This window comes from Henckelia pumila, chromosome 3, assembly GCF_033568475.1.
Source record: "Henckelia pumila isolate YLH828 chromosome 3, ASM3356847v2, whole genome shotgun sequence".
NCBI lineage: Eukaryota > Viridiplantae > Streptophyta > Magnoliopsida > Lamiales > Gesneriaceae > Henckelia > Henckelia pumila.
In genome coordinates, this window is record NC_133122.1 from 66964346 (window position 1) to 66981873 (window position 17528).

Consider the following 17528-nt stretch of genomic DNA (forward strand, 5'->3'; position numbering starts at 1 on the left):
AAATATCTGGTTCTTTGCCAAATACAAGCTGCAATGGGGAGTGTTTATGATATGCACTTGGCCTGATGCGAATCAATGCAGCAGCATGTAAAATTGCATGTCCCCATATAGAAATAGGGAGTTTCGTTCTCATAATCATTGGTCTAGCAATCAACTGCAGACGTTTAATCAATGATTCAGCTAATCCATTTTGTGTATGAACATGAGCTACAGGATGTTCAACAGTAATTCCCATCGACATACAATAGTCGTTAAAAGTCTGGGAAGTAAATTCTCTAGCATTATCAAGTCTTATTTTCTTGATCGTATATTCAGGAAATTGATTCCGCAATTTTATTATTTGAGCCATCAATTTTGCAAATGCCACATTCCGAGTGGACAATAAACATACATGTGACCATCTGCTAGAGGCATCGATCAATACCATAAAGTATCGAAATGGTCCACATGGTGGATGAATTGGCCCACAAATATCACCTTGAATACGTTCAAAAAATATGGGTGATTCCTTTTGGATTTTAGCTGGTGATGGTCTTATAATAAGTTTCCCCAGAGAACATGCCTTACACTGAAACTTATTATTCTGAAAGATCTTCTGGTCTTTCAGTGGATGACCACTTGTATTTTCTATAATCCTTCGCATCATTATTGAACCAGGATGTCCCAATCGATCATGCCAATTTGTTAGTATTGAAGAATTTCCAATAACCATATTTGATTCGATTGGACTTATATGTGTATAATGCAATCCAGTAGGGAGCATTGAGTAGTAAGACACATATATTTCTCATTTGTATCATAATCATGAGAATATATATCATTAAAACTCAACAAATTTCTTTGTGATCGTGGTGAATATAAAGCACTATTTATCAAAAATTTTGTACCATTAGGTAACAAAAATTGTGCTTTACCACATCCTTCAATCAAGTCTACAGGACCTGATATTGTATTCACCATTGTTTTTGTTGGTTTTAATTCCAAGAAATATTTTTCATTTCTGAGGATAGTGTGCGATGTACCACTATCTGGTATGCAAACTTCCAGTGCATTATTTCCATCTTTGATCATAGCATTTTCCATAATGATCTTCAAAAACAATATGCAATAAAATGAATTAAGAAAGATACATGCAAACAATACATGCAAAATATAATATGTTTTATAAAATAAAAATTACATTGTTAAATTCTTTTCCCACCAGTATATTTAATCAATATCTTCGAAATCATTCAAAAAGTAGGCAGCATCTAAATTCATTGAACCACTTGCATGGTCAATGTTTTCAGTAAAATTGGTCTCTTTTTCTTTCCCCTTTATTGAATCTTTATAGAGCTTACACAGATGCTCAGGATTTTCAAATCCACGGCCTCGACCACGACCGCGATCATTTCTACGCCCACGTCCACGCCCACGTCCTCGTCCACGACCTCGACCAAAATCTTGTCTATATCTTTGATTTTGGTTTTCATTTTTACTTACGACATTTGCTTCAGGAAATGCCGTTGAACCAGTAGGTCTGGACTGATGATTTCTCATGAGCAATTCATTATTCTTTTCCGCCACGAGTAAACATGCGATGAGTTCTGAGTATCTTGAAAATCCACGCACTCTATATTGCTGTTGTAGAGTTATATTTGATGCGTGGAATGTGGAAAATGTCTTTTCAAGCATTTCCATCTCAGTAATATTATGCCCACAAATTTCAGCTGTGAGACAATTCGATACATCGCAGAATTATAATCACTCACCTTTTTAAAATCTTGGAATCTTAAAGTATTCCATTCATCTCGTGCGGTCGGAAGTATAACTTCCCGTATATGCTCAAAACGTTCTTTTAACCCTTTCCACAAAATCATTGGGTCTTTTTCGGTCAAATATTCACATTTCAACCCCTCATCAAGATGTCTGCGTAAAAATATCATCGCTTTTGCTTTATCTTGTGAGGATGATATGTTATTTTTTTTGATAGTTTCGTTAAGACCCAATGACTCGAGATGCATTTCTACATCGAGGGTCCATGGCATATAATTCTTTCCGGTTATATCAAGTGCAATGAATTCGAGTTTCGTCAAGTTCGACATGGTGGTACTAGAAAATAACAATGCATTTTATTAGTTAATTTCCATAAATATGACAATACAAAATAATGGAAGAACGTAAATTACAAGTGCGTATATAAATAGAGAAAAAATATGTGTTGGAAAATCGCTGGTGAGTAAAAGACCCATGAGCATGATGATCATAGTCGTTATGAAAAATATCCTTATAAATGTCATCATCTCCATCTTCGAAAAAACCGAGGATAAAATATTTTGAGAGAAAGAATGAATTTGGTGTGATTGAAAATGAGTTTGAGTGAACATATTTATAGGGCAAAAACTAGCCGTTTTGTTACCGTTTGTGACCGTTGGGGGTAAAGAAAAAATTGAGTATGTGTTGAATAAAAATTCGTGATAATCATGTAATGCATATAATGATAATCATAGTTAAATAATTATGTATATCATATCACATTATTATAAGATCGGTGTCGTAGACAGCCTTTTATATAATGTTGTGAAATTATACCAATATAGTTAGTATAAAGTCAGGTATAGTATATCATATCACATTATTATAAGATCGGTGTCGTAGACAACCTTTTATATAATAACATGAGATTATACAAATATGGTTAGTATATAAATACACAATAATATATATCATATCACGTTATTATAAGGTCAGTGTCATAGACAACCTTTTATATAATAACATGAAATTATATATTAATATAGTTAATATATATACATAATAAATATATATCACGTTATTGTTTAAAAACCTTAGAGGCTTTTATACTTGTCGTATCCCTTACCGGAGTGTGGGATGTCGTCTTAACATCCTCCCAGGATTTATAACAAGTTTTGAAAAAAACTTCACAATTGTGTTTTTCTACACAAATGGAGAGACCTATTTATAGATCTCAATTGGAGATTAGTCAAAAATTAATACATCATTAATTACATCATCACACACTAATTTTCAATATTTTACAACTCAATTTTCAACTTTCAACCTTCAATATTCAACAATAAATAATAATATATATTTATATATATTTTCAACATTAATAAATATTTAACATGAGATGTAATTTTAGGACATTATCATTTATCCCGAAGATAGAATCTCTTCGACGAAATATCTAACTTTAAGAAATATATAGAGGATAATAATTGTATATTATCATTTTTATTTTTATTTTTATTTTTATTTTTGGGACGATTGACGATAAAACTCGTACTCGTCGATTATTTCAAGGTGCTTAAGAGGAGTTGCACTGTTCAAAACTTAGATTCATAAATTTATCAAATCTAATCTATTCACGTGCCACGCGAATTTACCATCGTTATTGTTCATAATTTTACTGGGGCTCAATTTAATTAGAGGATTCACCTCTTTTTCTTTATTACATTAAAGTCAATGGATTAAGTTAAATTAAATGGATTTCGTAATTCCAAAAAAATAAATAAATAAGGAGTACGAGGATAACCAAAAATTGAGCACGACGCCTCAATGACAACTAGAGTTGCAAATGCCAATTGAAATCCCAAAGCTTTTCAAGATGAACCATAAAATTATCCCGAAGGAAAACCATGAACCTTTAAAGTATGTTTATCAACTATTTTCACGAAGTGAAAGTTGCAAAACAAATGTAAAGAATCAGTGGCCTATTACTACATGTTTCTACAAGAGTCGAGCTCCGGTCGTCGTCTATATATATTTACATAGTAGAAACTCAGAGACTCCATTAAGTAGGCGACAGTCGAATAAAAAGACAAGACTAAAACAGAGACGCTGAAAAGAAAAGAGAGAGAGAGAGAGAGAGAGCCGGAGCGAATCTCTTTATACCGTTGACTATTTACTCGTTAGTGGTATAAGGGCCGGAAAGATTCAGGATAGTTACAAATCATACTGCAGAACAGAGGGTGGCTCTAACTTGGAGATGTTTTATCAAGAGAATACCGAGCAGAGACATTTGGTTTCTCCTCGTCGCCTTGATTTCCCCAGAATCCTAGCTTCACCTCTCAATAAATTCGCCTAGAGCTTATTGCTTTTAAATATGGTGGCAGAATTGAACTCATCAATGACACAGTGCTTCACCATTCATCACCCAATGCACAAAATTGTCAGAAAATCCCTCGACAACTTCAGTTTTCCGTGCTTCACCATAGCGCAAGTCAGACCCAGTGTGCTCCCTTCCCTTACATATACAGAGCATGGTATCAAAAATTGGCAAGGAATGGTTTATCAAAAGGGATTCCACGCTAAAAAATGAACCACCAAAACAAATTCTAAAATATGTTTGGGACTACAATGAGGATAAAAAGGCATGAGGAAGGACAACATCTCATATATTTTGACAAATTCTAATTTATGCCCTAAAAATTTTGCGAGGGGAATTACATCATTGGCATCTCACTTGGTTCTTTCAAGGACTAAACGATGGATAGAAACATATACTGACCATTGTGCTAGATCCACATTCACTGGCGGACGATGTTGTTTCTCTAGCCATTTCATTGATAACATTGTCTGAAGACAGTACGGCAGTTGGAGAGGCTGACAGCATTGACCTAGGCATAAAAAAGTAAGCAAACTTAGCCTCAGCAAATGAAAACATTAAAATCTTTCCCAAGGAGTCCCAAATCATATAGTTGTAAAAAACTTTCTAGTCATTCATTCAGTGTCCTTGCGTGTGTGCAAGGCTGAAGTCTATGTTGCTATGAATACAAGTTAAAAAACAAAGAAATAGAAGATTAAATGCAAATAACCCTCGAGATTACATAGAGACTAGAGTTCATTCATGAGCAACCAATGTGTCCCACTGCACATCTGAAAAAAATTATCTGGATTCTGGAGACAAATTCTGACAGTGTCAGGGAAACCCTTGATGCTCAGCTCTCCAAAGGTAACTGAGTTATGTATTTCCTCTACGATAATAATGTAAAAAGAATTCAACTGTCAGCAGAAACATTACCTTTCCAACAACTCCTCTTCGCATGAATTTGCAGATGAAGAAAGCCAATCCAAGTCAACAAAGTTTGACCAATCAATTGTTTCGGCATATTCATGTTCTATGTATTTACTTCTCTGCATTGCAGTAAACAGCACTCTTGTAGGAATTGCAGCATCTCTGCAAAAACAAATATTGAGAATGATAAGGGTAAGGAATTACTTTCCAAATAAACGCTTCATAAGCCAAGTCATGCAACTCGTTCAGATGATATAACAAGTTTCCAAAAAAAATTAACAGGTAAGAGATACCTTAGTACATAAAGCATAGATAAGCAGTCAAATGTTTAAAAGATAGAAAAGCAGTAATTGATACTAGCATAACCGATGTCTGCGAAAAAGCAATATGAATTCTCTATTAAGAAATTGAGCTGAACGATAACCTTGTCCACATGGTTGGAGTTCATCCAACAGGCACAAAATAGTCAAGAGGACCTAACTAAATACCCAAGGGTCTCTCATTCATCCTCCAGAATCCAGTCCAGGAATCAGGATGAGTGTCACAAGTTCACCTACTCGAAGCCATTGACCACTCAACAGCATCTCTAATCAGTAATCAAGTCAGACCCATTGAAAATGCTTCCTGAGCAAAAATCACATTGTTTCGAATCTGTCGCCTACTGCCCTCATCAAATCCATATTTAAACCAAAATGCTCTATCATGCAATGTGCATGCCGCAACACGTCAAATTTAAAAATATATATATGAAGGAACCTTGTAGAATAATGATTGCCGTAGGTAGCATAAAATCCTTAATCACCTAGTTAATTGGTCGTGTACTGATAGATCTCATTTTCCATGTCACCAAGTCCATATGACAAAGAATCGGTGCACATAGCAAAAGTTACAAAAATCAAACTTAACAGCTTTGATCTAACACTTATTTTTTTCACAATTAAAAAGCGAACCCAAGAAACAAGTTTAATTTGAATAGAAAAAGGATGATAACACTCGGTAAAAAAAACTCACTCTAAGGGTCTCCGTCGAACATGTTCCATTTGGTGAGACAAGGAAAGGAAATGAACAAATGGTAAACAAAAGAAAATATTATAACTGTCAGATCAGAGATGGGAAAGCAGAAGCCTGTAGACCGACTAGGTAGTCCAGACCGACCTTGCATCTGAGATTCAAGTTATGGCCCAGTATAATCACTGTATGGTTCAACTATTCAAGGCCCAGAACAAAATTCAGACCCACAAATTCATATGATGCGTCTGGATAACATAGATAGCTATATCCAACCAAAATATATACCATATCCACATCCCACAATTCATGCATCCTAAGCAGCCCAAACCCTTGCAACAGATGATCATCACAGCAAAGTACCTCTCTTCATGCTTCTCATTGCCAGTCCCTACCATCCAAGGACTCTTGTTTATTCCCCATGTTCACCTCTCTGTTTCCTCGCACTCTGTTCATGTTATTTACTAATGCATATTTATTTCCATATTTATTTCCACACGCCGACTAAGATCGTGATATACACAAATACAAACGCATAAGCTAGTGATTATTATATGAACATAGTATGTAGTTTGGAATTCAAAGAAAAATTAAGGATGGGATGCGGAAACTGAAAGAAAAGAAAGAAGGTGAATCCCCTGAATTCTGTCTAATTCAAATCTTACAATTGAAGTTTTGCTATGTGCTTGGATCTTTAGAATTTAAATGGGTGAGTGTCGATCTTAGCAGTGTACATTTGGGAGAATTTTAAACTATTAACCAAGTATTCATTATTATACTTATCCATGAATTCTATTATTTAATATGGATTCAATATAATCATAGATTAAATTCTTTCCTATCAATGATAGCAGTTTATCTAGGAATACCGATCTCCCCGCCATTGTAAAGGATTTTCTAAATACAAACGATAGACACTTCACATTATTTCTGGAAATAAGTTGAGTACAAAACTTCTCATCTGTTATTAGAATTCTTCGATATTCTATTAAGTATATAGGCAATAGCTGTATATGCAAATAAATCAGTATCGCCTGGTAAAATAACTAGTTTCCATCCTGGTTTGGTCATTATACTGATTTTGTAAGTAGTGTAGTATTGTTCATGCTCGCCTGGAGCACACGGTATTGCTAGAAATGATGTATTTCGACAGGTGGCCTAGTCACAGGAGGAAACCACAAGGATGGATTTGTTATTTGTAATCAATCCAACCCTCATATACCATCATCTGTCAACTTATCCTCGACAATTCCATCTTCTCTGCAAACAAAGGACAGAGGAAAAGAGTCTCCCTTTACGGAGAGTTATATCGCTCTTTGTTAGGATCCCCATAATTAAATGTAGCCTCACCAACCTAATGCATCCAATCAGTTAAGAAAATCTGAAGTATTCAGGTCATCATATACTCAATTGCCCTAAATAATGTATTTACAAATAGGAAATGGAAGCACCTTGGACACACTAGCTCGCTTTCAGAAGATGATATTTCTGGTGTTGATTCAGAAAGCATTATGCTTCCTCTGTTTAACTCCTTGGAGAAGTGACCATTAGAAAAACCTTTATTGATGTTTGACTTAGATGTGGGTGAGGGGCTCTCATGAATAATATTCCCATCTGACAACGATCTTTTGAAATGAGACCTGAACATGCAAAAATATTTACACGAGGTTACCGCATGCAGTACACAAGATCATCAATCCATCTATATCCTCGCAAGACCATAAGCTAAGGACATCGACAACAACTGATTCAAACCCATGCACCACTCCCAAATAGGTTCAAACTTACTTCTTACCACCATGTCTTGAGTACATAAGAAAGGATGTGCCGGTTTTCATCATAGGCCACAATGCGGACCTTATATTAGCAATCTATAAATAGAAATTCTTTCAAGTAACTAACCATATTATAGCTAATGCTTTTATGGCCATCAATATCATATTTGGAAAAAAATCTAATTAATCACAAGAACAAGTTTATGATGCATTATATGCACATCTAAACAGATTTTGGCAGAGATCATATTGGCAATCCATAGGATACTCTATAAACATAATCTCGTGTGAAACTAGAGCATTCAATTCATTGTCATTTCAGAAAAAGGAAAAACGAACTTGTTCACAATATACTAATCCCATGGCTTCACCCAGATATGAAAGTAGTATGCCAAATTGTGAGCCACAGATGGGGTAAATTCAAGACACGTTTTTGCTGAAAAATATGGCCATTTTAGGAAAGAGAACATTTTTCCCAACATTAATCCAGTGACATAAGAGCTTTCACTCAGCAGAGCATACGTGTGGAACAGAAATAATTTCCATGAGTTGTGCCAACAATAAAGTAACAACAGCGGCATCAAATAAAGGATCATGCGCCATAGGCAGATTAATTTCTATGTTGGTGAATGATAGGGAAAATCATAATATCAACTCAGAAACTGAACACATACAAGAGTGAAATAAAAGACAAGCCCAACTAAAGGGATAAAAGTTCTCCTCAAGTTGGTTATCCACACCCACTTATCCTATTATCTCTGGTGACTATATTTTCTTGGATAAAATAATCATGAAAATATAGGGAAGTCAAAATTAAAGCATGGCCAGTTCTCCAACTATATTCCAGTCCAAATATGAAGTATAGTGCCAGATATATATAATTCCAGTTGTAAACATTCATCTGCAGTACGGATTCTACAGCCAAGTAAATGCTGAAAGATAAGAGGGGAAGAGTGGTATCATATTGTTGAACCGCAGACCCCAGCACGTCCCACCTCCACACAATTCCACCAACAGCAACACTCCAACGGATTCATGTTACCTATAACCTCCCACACATGCACAACTTTTGCGATCAAAATAGTCTAATTCATTATTTCCCCATCATCTTTATCCTCTCCTGATCTCTCACATGGAATGTCTAATGCTTAATCATGTTGATGTTATATATGCAGTCAAAATGCCATCAATAATGTCTGTCAGAGTCCTATTTGAGGAGGTCTGGCACAACAATCATCATAGCTGCTGCACAAGCCCTTCGGGAAAATAGCAGTGGCAAAAAGTCTAGAAGTATTGTCAAGGGAGTGTGATCATGATGTGGAAAATGGCAGATGCACAAACCAGTAAGAGAGGGCGAAGAATGGAAAGGTATGAAGTCATGTTCCTAAGTTTCATAATTATCTTTCTCAGGTTTATTTTTCACAGATAGTTGCTTTCATGGTAACAAAGTCTGATTCTTTAGTAGTTTTAGCATTGTATACCACTCTTACTGCATACATACCGCACCGAAGAAATCAACGATAGCCTTCGATTTACTAGCGTTTGAAATATAGGATAGGACTGTGAGCCTATTATAAAGTAGTTAATTTGTCAATTATTCCAATCAATGCCATCCTGGTCAGATGTATCGTTGTCAATTGTCATGGGCTCATAAGCCCAAAACCAAGTTGACCTAAACCTAGACCCAACCAAATCAAAGGAGATACCTAGCAAAAGATGGGAAATATAGATCAAATAGGATCTAAGCTGATTATTCTAGTTAAGTTAGAATAAATGGGAAAAGTACATAGTTAGGATATAATGGTCTTTATTTTTGGTTAGTATATGGTTATCTGGAATCTGACCTCTCTTATATGATGGAAGAGTAAATCAATAAAATAGAAAGAGAAAAATTATTCATTAATTCCTTTTTAAAAGATCTAAGGTTCTCCCCAAACGAGCCTCAAAACTACGAGAACTAGAGGTTCTCTCGAATGAGCCCCAAATTAAAAATATCATGAATCTTACTGATTAGCCCACAAATCACCTCATAACCCGATCCATAACTCGGGACCATAACAAGCATCTAAAGAACCAAGATATATTTTCATCAATAGAGTTAATTACAGTAGAATGTCAACGAAAAACATTCTGTGAACATTTAGGCGGAGTTCACCATAAGGCGTTCAGTATACCTAACAATTTAGCAATGATTATTTTCTGTACCTCACAGTTTCATCTAAAGTTGATTGCCCATTCCTTCTCACATTGTAATGCTGGTCAGAATCAAGCTCCCAAACATCAGGTTTACCAGTTTGAGGTTGAAAGTGTCCAAGAAATCTGCACAAAATATCATCACAGGAACTGTTAAGTGAAATTTATTTGATCAGAGTTGAGTCATACATTGAGAAACATGAATCAAGTTAACAATTCCAAAAAGGATGAGAGCTCTTTTTAAATCATGGAAAAACACACCGAAGATAAAATCAGTTTCTCAGGTCCACCATGCACAGAATGATCCTGAATCCCCAACAATCTTCATTGTCTATTTAATCTCACAGCAACTACATATATTTCAAAAACCATAAGCAAATGTCATGAGTATGAACTTACACATTAATGGCATTTTGTTTCTCCGCATCCATGTATGCGTTGTTGTAATATCTTTGTAGAGTTCGAAGAAATTCCTGGGACTCTGTGGCAGCTTTCCATTGACCTCTTCTCTCAGAGAAAATCTATGAAATAGAATTACATCATTATATGCATAGCCAATGCTTTGGCAGAAAAATAAAACAGATACTGAAAGCATGCGCGAGAAAATAAATAAATATAGCCTGCAATTATATCATTTAACTTTACAACATAGGACATTAGTTTGATTTGTTTCAATGGATGTAGTTATCTCAACATATAGAAAACTCACATAGCTTATCATTGCATACCAATAATGCCTCAACAATTCAACACTCAATTTTTTTTCAGTGCAGTCCCTTTGAAAGACTTCAGAATCAATTACACTTGGAGAACAACCAGGTTGAAGAGGGAAAACTTCAATAATATTCAGATTAAGTTTGACGAGCTCAAACGGGTTTAAACAATTTCCATTAGGTTAAGGACAACTTATTTAACTAGTATATGGCAATCACTATGTTGTTTCAATGAATAATAATGTTTCAACTGGTCAAGGCCCTGGCACTTCATAATACGTCTGAAAATGGATTCAAGATGTCATGAACGAACAAATGCAAAACGATACATGCATACCTTGTTGTGAGCAGCTGATCCGCCATATTGATGGGCAAGAGTATCTCCCATTCTCTCATAAAAACTCATCAATTCTTCAGCCAAAGGATCATCAAGGTCTATCTTTGTTGAGGTTGTCACTCCTAAAGCATGCAGCTGATTCCCCAAAGCAGCCAAGCCATAAGCATATTGCGCCACATTAGTGCGATCCAAACAATCTATGCAATTAGTCCGGAGCACTCCCTTTTGCATCATCGGTGGACTGACAAATTGATTGCCATTAGAAATATTATTTCCTCCACAAGTTTTTCTGTCTGGGTCGCCAGAGTCCTTGTTTTCACCGTCGTTATGCTTCATATTGTTGATGTTAGAGTATCTAGGGTTGAACATGTCAACAGCAACACCATTCCTGTTTCAGACAAGTGTTAAAAACTCCAATTTCAGTATGAGCTCATTCATAACATAGCAATTAAGTGAGATTCACACTGCTCCGTTATTAATGGCAAACATAATGGAACTCATCCATAATGTTTATGCCTCCAATTTTTAGGTGCATAAAAAATTGCAGAGTGACTAGTGAGCAGTCAGGAAAATAAGGAAAGCATCCCAAAGAGGGAAATTAGATTTAAATGGAATCAAATTCCAGTGAAACAACCATAACAGACCCACAGAAAAAAGTTCTGCGATAGTATCCGATTAATTCCCCACTCCCTACTTGCCACTCTTTATTTGGGCAACTTAAAGAAGATTGACAGATGGAGCGACTGCACTTACGCAAAACAAGGCCAGGCAAGATGTTCATCTGATGTTAATGTTGGTGCTACTTGACAATAGAAGAAACCTGTCAACGTCAACGCATACACAGCTACCTTTCCTAGAAGTAGCAAAACATTTGTGGTTTTGCTGATGGAAGGTTAAGACGAGAATAAGTCAGACCATTAACCACAAAAATAAGTCGTGCCAGAAAGGATACATTAAGTACCTCCGAGAATGTTTATTCAAATCCCAATGGAGAAATTTAAGCCGATTCTCTTCGGACAGATCTTCGTTGATGGATTCGATGGCGTTTGCAAACTCGGCGCGAAGTATGGATTCTCGAGGCCTCTTTTCAATGGTCTGGCAACAAATTGAACAGGCAAAAACATAATGGATTTTGAAGACTTGTAATCTTGTATATTTCTGTAAGCAGATAACATATTTGATTGCAACCACAAAATATTGCTCACATCATTATACCTAAAACATTCGAGTATAAGCGCCAAAATTACAGCATTCTCCTACCTTAATCAAATTCAGAATGATGATAGGATTCCCATATCTCTTGACAAGATTTTCAAAATGAAGTCTGGTGGCCTCGTATGTTTGGTCCCTCTTTGACACTGGAGAACAGAAAAATTATACAAAGTGATGCAAAAACATTAAAGAAACACAAATGATACCATTACTCTGTTTCAAAATAGAAAATATAGAATATATGAAAAATTAATTGCTTAAACATACATATAATATCAGGCTTAAGGTTGAGACGTGAAGTTTCTTGTGACCAGTATAGCGGGATTGAGCCACGATTTTGGACCACAGAACTAATGTGCATTGGAAGTCCTTCAGAAACATCCTCAAGGACCATCTGTTCAGTTTCAACATCATTTGCCACCCTTCCCTTCTCATTGATACCTCGTTTTAGATATCTACATTCAAACATAAAGATGTTGAAGTAGGACAAGAGAATGCTTACCAGAAACTCTCTACCAACCAACTTGAAATAAATTCACAAAATAAAGAATGATGATATGAAAGATGGTTTAGATCTTGGCAGGGGGGATTACTCTCTCTATAGGAGCCAGAGTCGAAAGCACTAAAATATATAATCAAAGTATAGAAAAACAAAAATAAAAGGATAAGGTATGTACAAAGGTACATGGATAAGACCATTGGCTGCCATGTAACTCAATCCTTACTAAATCCCATAGAAAGATGTGTCATGCAAATGATCAAGGATATATAAAGTATACAGCACCTCAGAAAGAGAGCCACTTGGAATCAAATAAGTAACAAATAACTCAAAATAATCATGTATATAATTGAAATCTTACCGAGTACCAGCATAATGTCGTGAACGCCTAGCAATTAATGTTAGCTTGAGGTTCCGTCCTGATATAGAAAGTGTAGCCTGGAATCATCAATAATAAAACAATTAATATCACATCCAATTCTAATGCTCACATATAATGTCCTGCCAGATTTATACACCGGAGGACAATTCGTATTACAATGATGCATTATTCTGATTCAGATAGATGTAACTCAAATATTCTAGTTGTATTAAGATTTTGATGGATTTGTTTCCTCGCATGTTTCGGTAACTCAACCTGAACAAAGGTTTGGGTTTTTATCAAGATATATCAACAATACACACTTCTGTGAATTATTCCTATCTACATGGAACCAGAGTCTTAAAATTTTAGAAAAGGTCCCAAAAAAAGTTAGATTAATCAATTAGTTTGTGAGCTAATAAATCATCTAGCACCGCCATAGCTCCCATTTCTCAATATCCCCACTTCACCATCACACTTTCAAGTTCTCCAACACCTTAGCTTACGGGACGAGAATCAAGTGTCTGTCCACAAAGTGACTTTCTTACCTGACCAGGAAGCATGATGTTTCTGTTTGCAGGTAAGAGTGTTATTTTCATAAACGAGTAGCATAAAACACACTCAATCTTTTAAGACTAATTCTAAAACAAACATTGATTGGCGCATGTTGATTGTTTTTTCAGTTAAAGTGGAGTAGTTTCTGAAGCAACCACTCAAGGCAGGTGCTCGTGGGGAATATGAAAGAATTGACTGGAAAGTCATTCCATCTTGCTAGAACCATTATCATCCAAGTTCATGAAATCTGTTGTAGTCAAACTTAAAAAATATATACTTCAATTAAAGGGAATGTTGGAAATATGTCATCCAAATGTTAAATATAATTTCTTCAGATGCGCCTAGGATTCTCATATTTAAATTCAAATTTTAATTTGAATTATTTACTTGTGGATGTAGCATTGATATCTTTTTTAATGAATTGATGAAATCGTTTCAATACTATACACAACTGAAAATTTCCTGATTGTAAAGGTGAACCGAAGATATACATAATACGCATATGATGAGAATAAATGTAATTCCTGATGGTCAAGGTCAAGTAAAACCACACCTGCTTAAAAAACCCATAGACAAGTGCAACTGTCCATATGGTGTTTTGAAGAATATTTCGTATTCCACGAGTTAAAAACTCATTCCACACAAACATGGTTTCATATAAGACTTGCCCAGTCCCGTCGCCACATGCATTCTTCTGGAGACTCCTCATCACATGGTAAGAGTAACTGAAGAAGAAATCTTTCGTAAGATCTACCATTGACAAGAGCTTCTTGTACCTATGCAACCAACAAAGTGCTAACACTAAGTAATCAAATCAAGTCAATAGTTTATGGGGAACAGATGATTGAAAAAAAGTACTAGGTCCAAGATTACCATGCTTATCATTAACTCTGGTAAGTAAACAATGTTCAAGTTCAAGGAGGCTGAAAATTAGTACAAAGATAAACTTAAAAAGGCATGAAGCTTTCTTTGCAATATGTGAAATGGCAAAGATCAGTTAACACACAGCCATTCAGTAAAATCAAGTTGTGCAGCCGTAAAAGAATCTGCCAAGTGAAACAGATGTTTGTTCAATAACACCAAGTTTGGCACAAAGCACGTGGAATTTGTAACTCTAAATGCATCGGGTACTATCATAAAATCTGAATATTGCGTCTTCACCATTTCATTATAAGAATTAGGAAACTTAATAAGAAAGACGCAAACTGAAAATAATAGTCAAATTGAGGAGATGGCTCATAAGGAAGTTATTATCAAGGTTGCATGAAATGAGTCCACCAAGAAGATGATAATTGCAGTCTTCTCAGAGAAAGGGTCCATCGGTGTTTTGGCTAAAGAAACCAAAAGAAATTGATATTTCCGCACAAACAATTAAACATTTTATCAATTTTTGAATTTTTGCAGGACATGAATTAAAAAGTAGAAGAAAGTGGACCATCTGTCACTTAATTAAGAGACATGAACAAGTACATGCAGAAAGGCTTTAACCTATTTTCGTTCTTATAGTTAACTGTGCTGGATCGAACTGCAGAATTTGGTACAGGAATTATCTGACTCTTGGAGATGGCATAAATGTTGTGTCCACAGATTGCACCAATCTGCCTCCTTTTTGTAATGAGTAGCATATAATAAGGCCCCCGAAATTTAATAAATCCTGATAAAAAAATAATAAAAAGAAAAATGATCAAGACTGGTAATTTTTCTTTGCATAAGACAGGGCTACATACAAAGACCCACGTACCAACAATGCCATAACAAGTAGTGACAAATGTGAGTCCTCCTATAGCTATGTTCCCCTCGTGTATTCTTCTCAACAGGTCAGAGCATTCTTTTTCAGTGTATGTGGTGGGATCTTCTTGTATGTGGAGCTCTGAGGGTTCCAACCTGTCAATTTTCAAAACTTTCCAATATGTTCTGCTTTTGTCCCTGCCTACCATGTAAAAATTCTGCAATCACAATAACAAAATAATTAAGAAAGAGTAAAAGTCTTTGGATAAAAAATAAGGTGCATTGACATAAAACTTCAGTTACAAATTGAGCACAGTGGAGACGAAAATCCATATAGTCAATACCAACTGCTTTCTACCAAGACTTGTTCTGTGAGAAGGAGCGAATGTCAAAAATAAATATGTATGCATACTATGTGCATACTCGAGTTTGTGAGCAATAAAATAGAACGTCAAATACCCAATATGCTACAAAATAGTTACATATGTTTGCACATGCTATGATTTCTACCAAGCAAAAGGCATCAATAAGAAATGAAAGCCAACTGAATACAAGACATTGAATAGTGACCATTAAGTAGGCATGTGGATAGTTTTGGTCATCTACCATGCTGACAATCGAACAATGAAAGCTAAACAGAAACAGAGGACAGTACTTCCTCCAGCATATTTATTCATCAAATTAAGCTTCAGCAAGACTTTTGAGGAAGAAGTAGCACTAATAAAGCATTTGTTGACTTTCAATTGATGGTAATAAATTAGATTCAAAGCTTTTAAGTGCACAAACCAGAGTTGCTGAGCGAAGGAAAAACAAAAGCATTTACTGAATCTTGACAAGTATATAAAGAAAGAGATCACAAGAATTCGAGAATAATAAACGTAAGCATCAACTAATGCCGAAGCTCTTAAAGCCGCAAACATCAGTAACTCGGCTGAATCTAAGAATTATCCATCAAAGGAAGAAATTAATACCGATCGTGTTTCATAGAGTCTGAATTTCTGCATAAACACCTCGTGAGGGGGCAGATTACGAGGAGAATCAGGCCGTATTTCCTGCTGCCGCTGCTGCACCTCTTGTAACACATCCTCCATAGATTATTTCCCTTAATTGACGATCCCCGGGACTCGCCTCGGGGAATCACTCACTCTATCATTCAAAATTAACTCCCAACACTTAGCACCCACCGCTACCAACTTCTAAACCCAATAGTCACACCCTCAGGTTGCTTCAGGTACAGCATTCCCCAAATACAGCACAATCAAAATTATGAAATCACAATAACCCTTTGACCTTTTCAATGGCCAAATCGCAAAATTACAGCAACTGATCCCTGATCAGTAATCAAAGACCGAAAATTCACCAACTTTTTAACAAAGCTGAATATTATTTTTACATAATATCACAAAAAAAGCTAAAAAATAATAACAACAAACAACAGAATCGCACAAAACCTGGAAAAATGGGGGAAAATCGCAGCAAATCAAAAAAAATAAAACTACTTAGATTAGAAATTATAATTGATTATGACAATGATGAGAATTGATAAGGATGGAGCATAGAGATTTAGAGAGAGTGATATACAGAATTCGCTCGAATTTATTAAATTTTTAGAGAGAAGAATGGAAGAGAGACAGCTCGGACCTGCAAAGGCAATTTGAAAGCCACAAGTTATATGGTAATACGAATATGCCTAAATTTAATAATTCATTTTCCTGTTTGAGAATATATTTTATTTCTTTTTTTTTTTGGAATTTATCATAATATAATATAATATAATTAATTAAATATATTGAATTCTTGGAATTATTATATCTTACTACGAAGAATTTCGTTATATCAATTTCAAAAAAAAATATCATGTATGTAAAAATCAAATAAAATTTACTTTGATTCTATATTAGCTCACCGACATATGTGTTCCGAACAAGTAAGCGGTTATTTTTGTTCGCATACTTAAATGTATCAGTGTGTGATCCAAGACAGGATTGGGACGAGCAGATAACGGTCGAAATTATTTAAGTACACACCATTTAAAATGAGTGTTCTACTATTCTAATTTTCACATAGCTTCAGCTATTATAATCGAAATATTATTCAGTGTTTTTTTCAGGACGAAGCCGCTGAAGA

At 35.3% G+C, this 17528-nt stretch overlaps 1 protein-coding gene across 3 annotated transcripts; it reads right to left on the reverse strand.

Annotated features, from left to right (window-relative positions):
* Nucleotides 1-3642: 3642 nt before the first annotated feature.
* Nucleotides 3643-17059, reverse strand: LOC140886235 (phosphoinositide phosphatase SAC3). 3 transcript variants are annotated; one of them, XM_073292753.1, is made up of 17 exons: nt 16853-17058; nt 16373-16731; nt 15415-15619; nt 15162-15327; nt 14227-14449; nt 13119-13195; nt 12526-12713; nt 12307-12404; nt 12008-12141; nt 11800-11928; nt 11047-11434; nt 10396-10517; nt 10009-10122; nt 7480-7668; nt 5027-5182; nt 4514-4622; nt 3643-4249 (listed from the first exon to the last, which is right to left on the reverse strand). In XM_073292753.1, the coding sequence occupies exons 2-17, from the start codon at nt 16490-16492 to the stop codon at nt 4130-4132; spliced, it is 2538 nt and encodes an 845-aa protein (XP_073148854.1). In that variant the 5' UTR covers nt 16493-16731; nt 16853-17058; the 3' UTR covers nt 3643-4129. The 3 variants fall into 3 exon arrangements, with proteins under 3 accessions (XP_073148854.1, XP_073148853.1, XP_073148856.1); XM_073292752.1 differs by having other exon boundaries at nt 16373-17058; XM_073292755.1 differs by lacking the exon at nt 7480-7668 and having other exon boundaries at nt 16373-17059.
* Between the last annotated feature and the right edge of the window lie 469 nt (nt 17060-17528).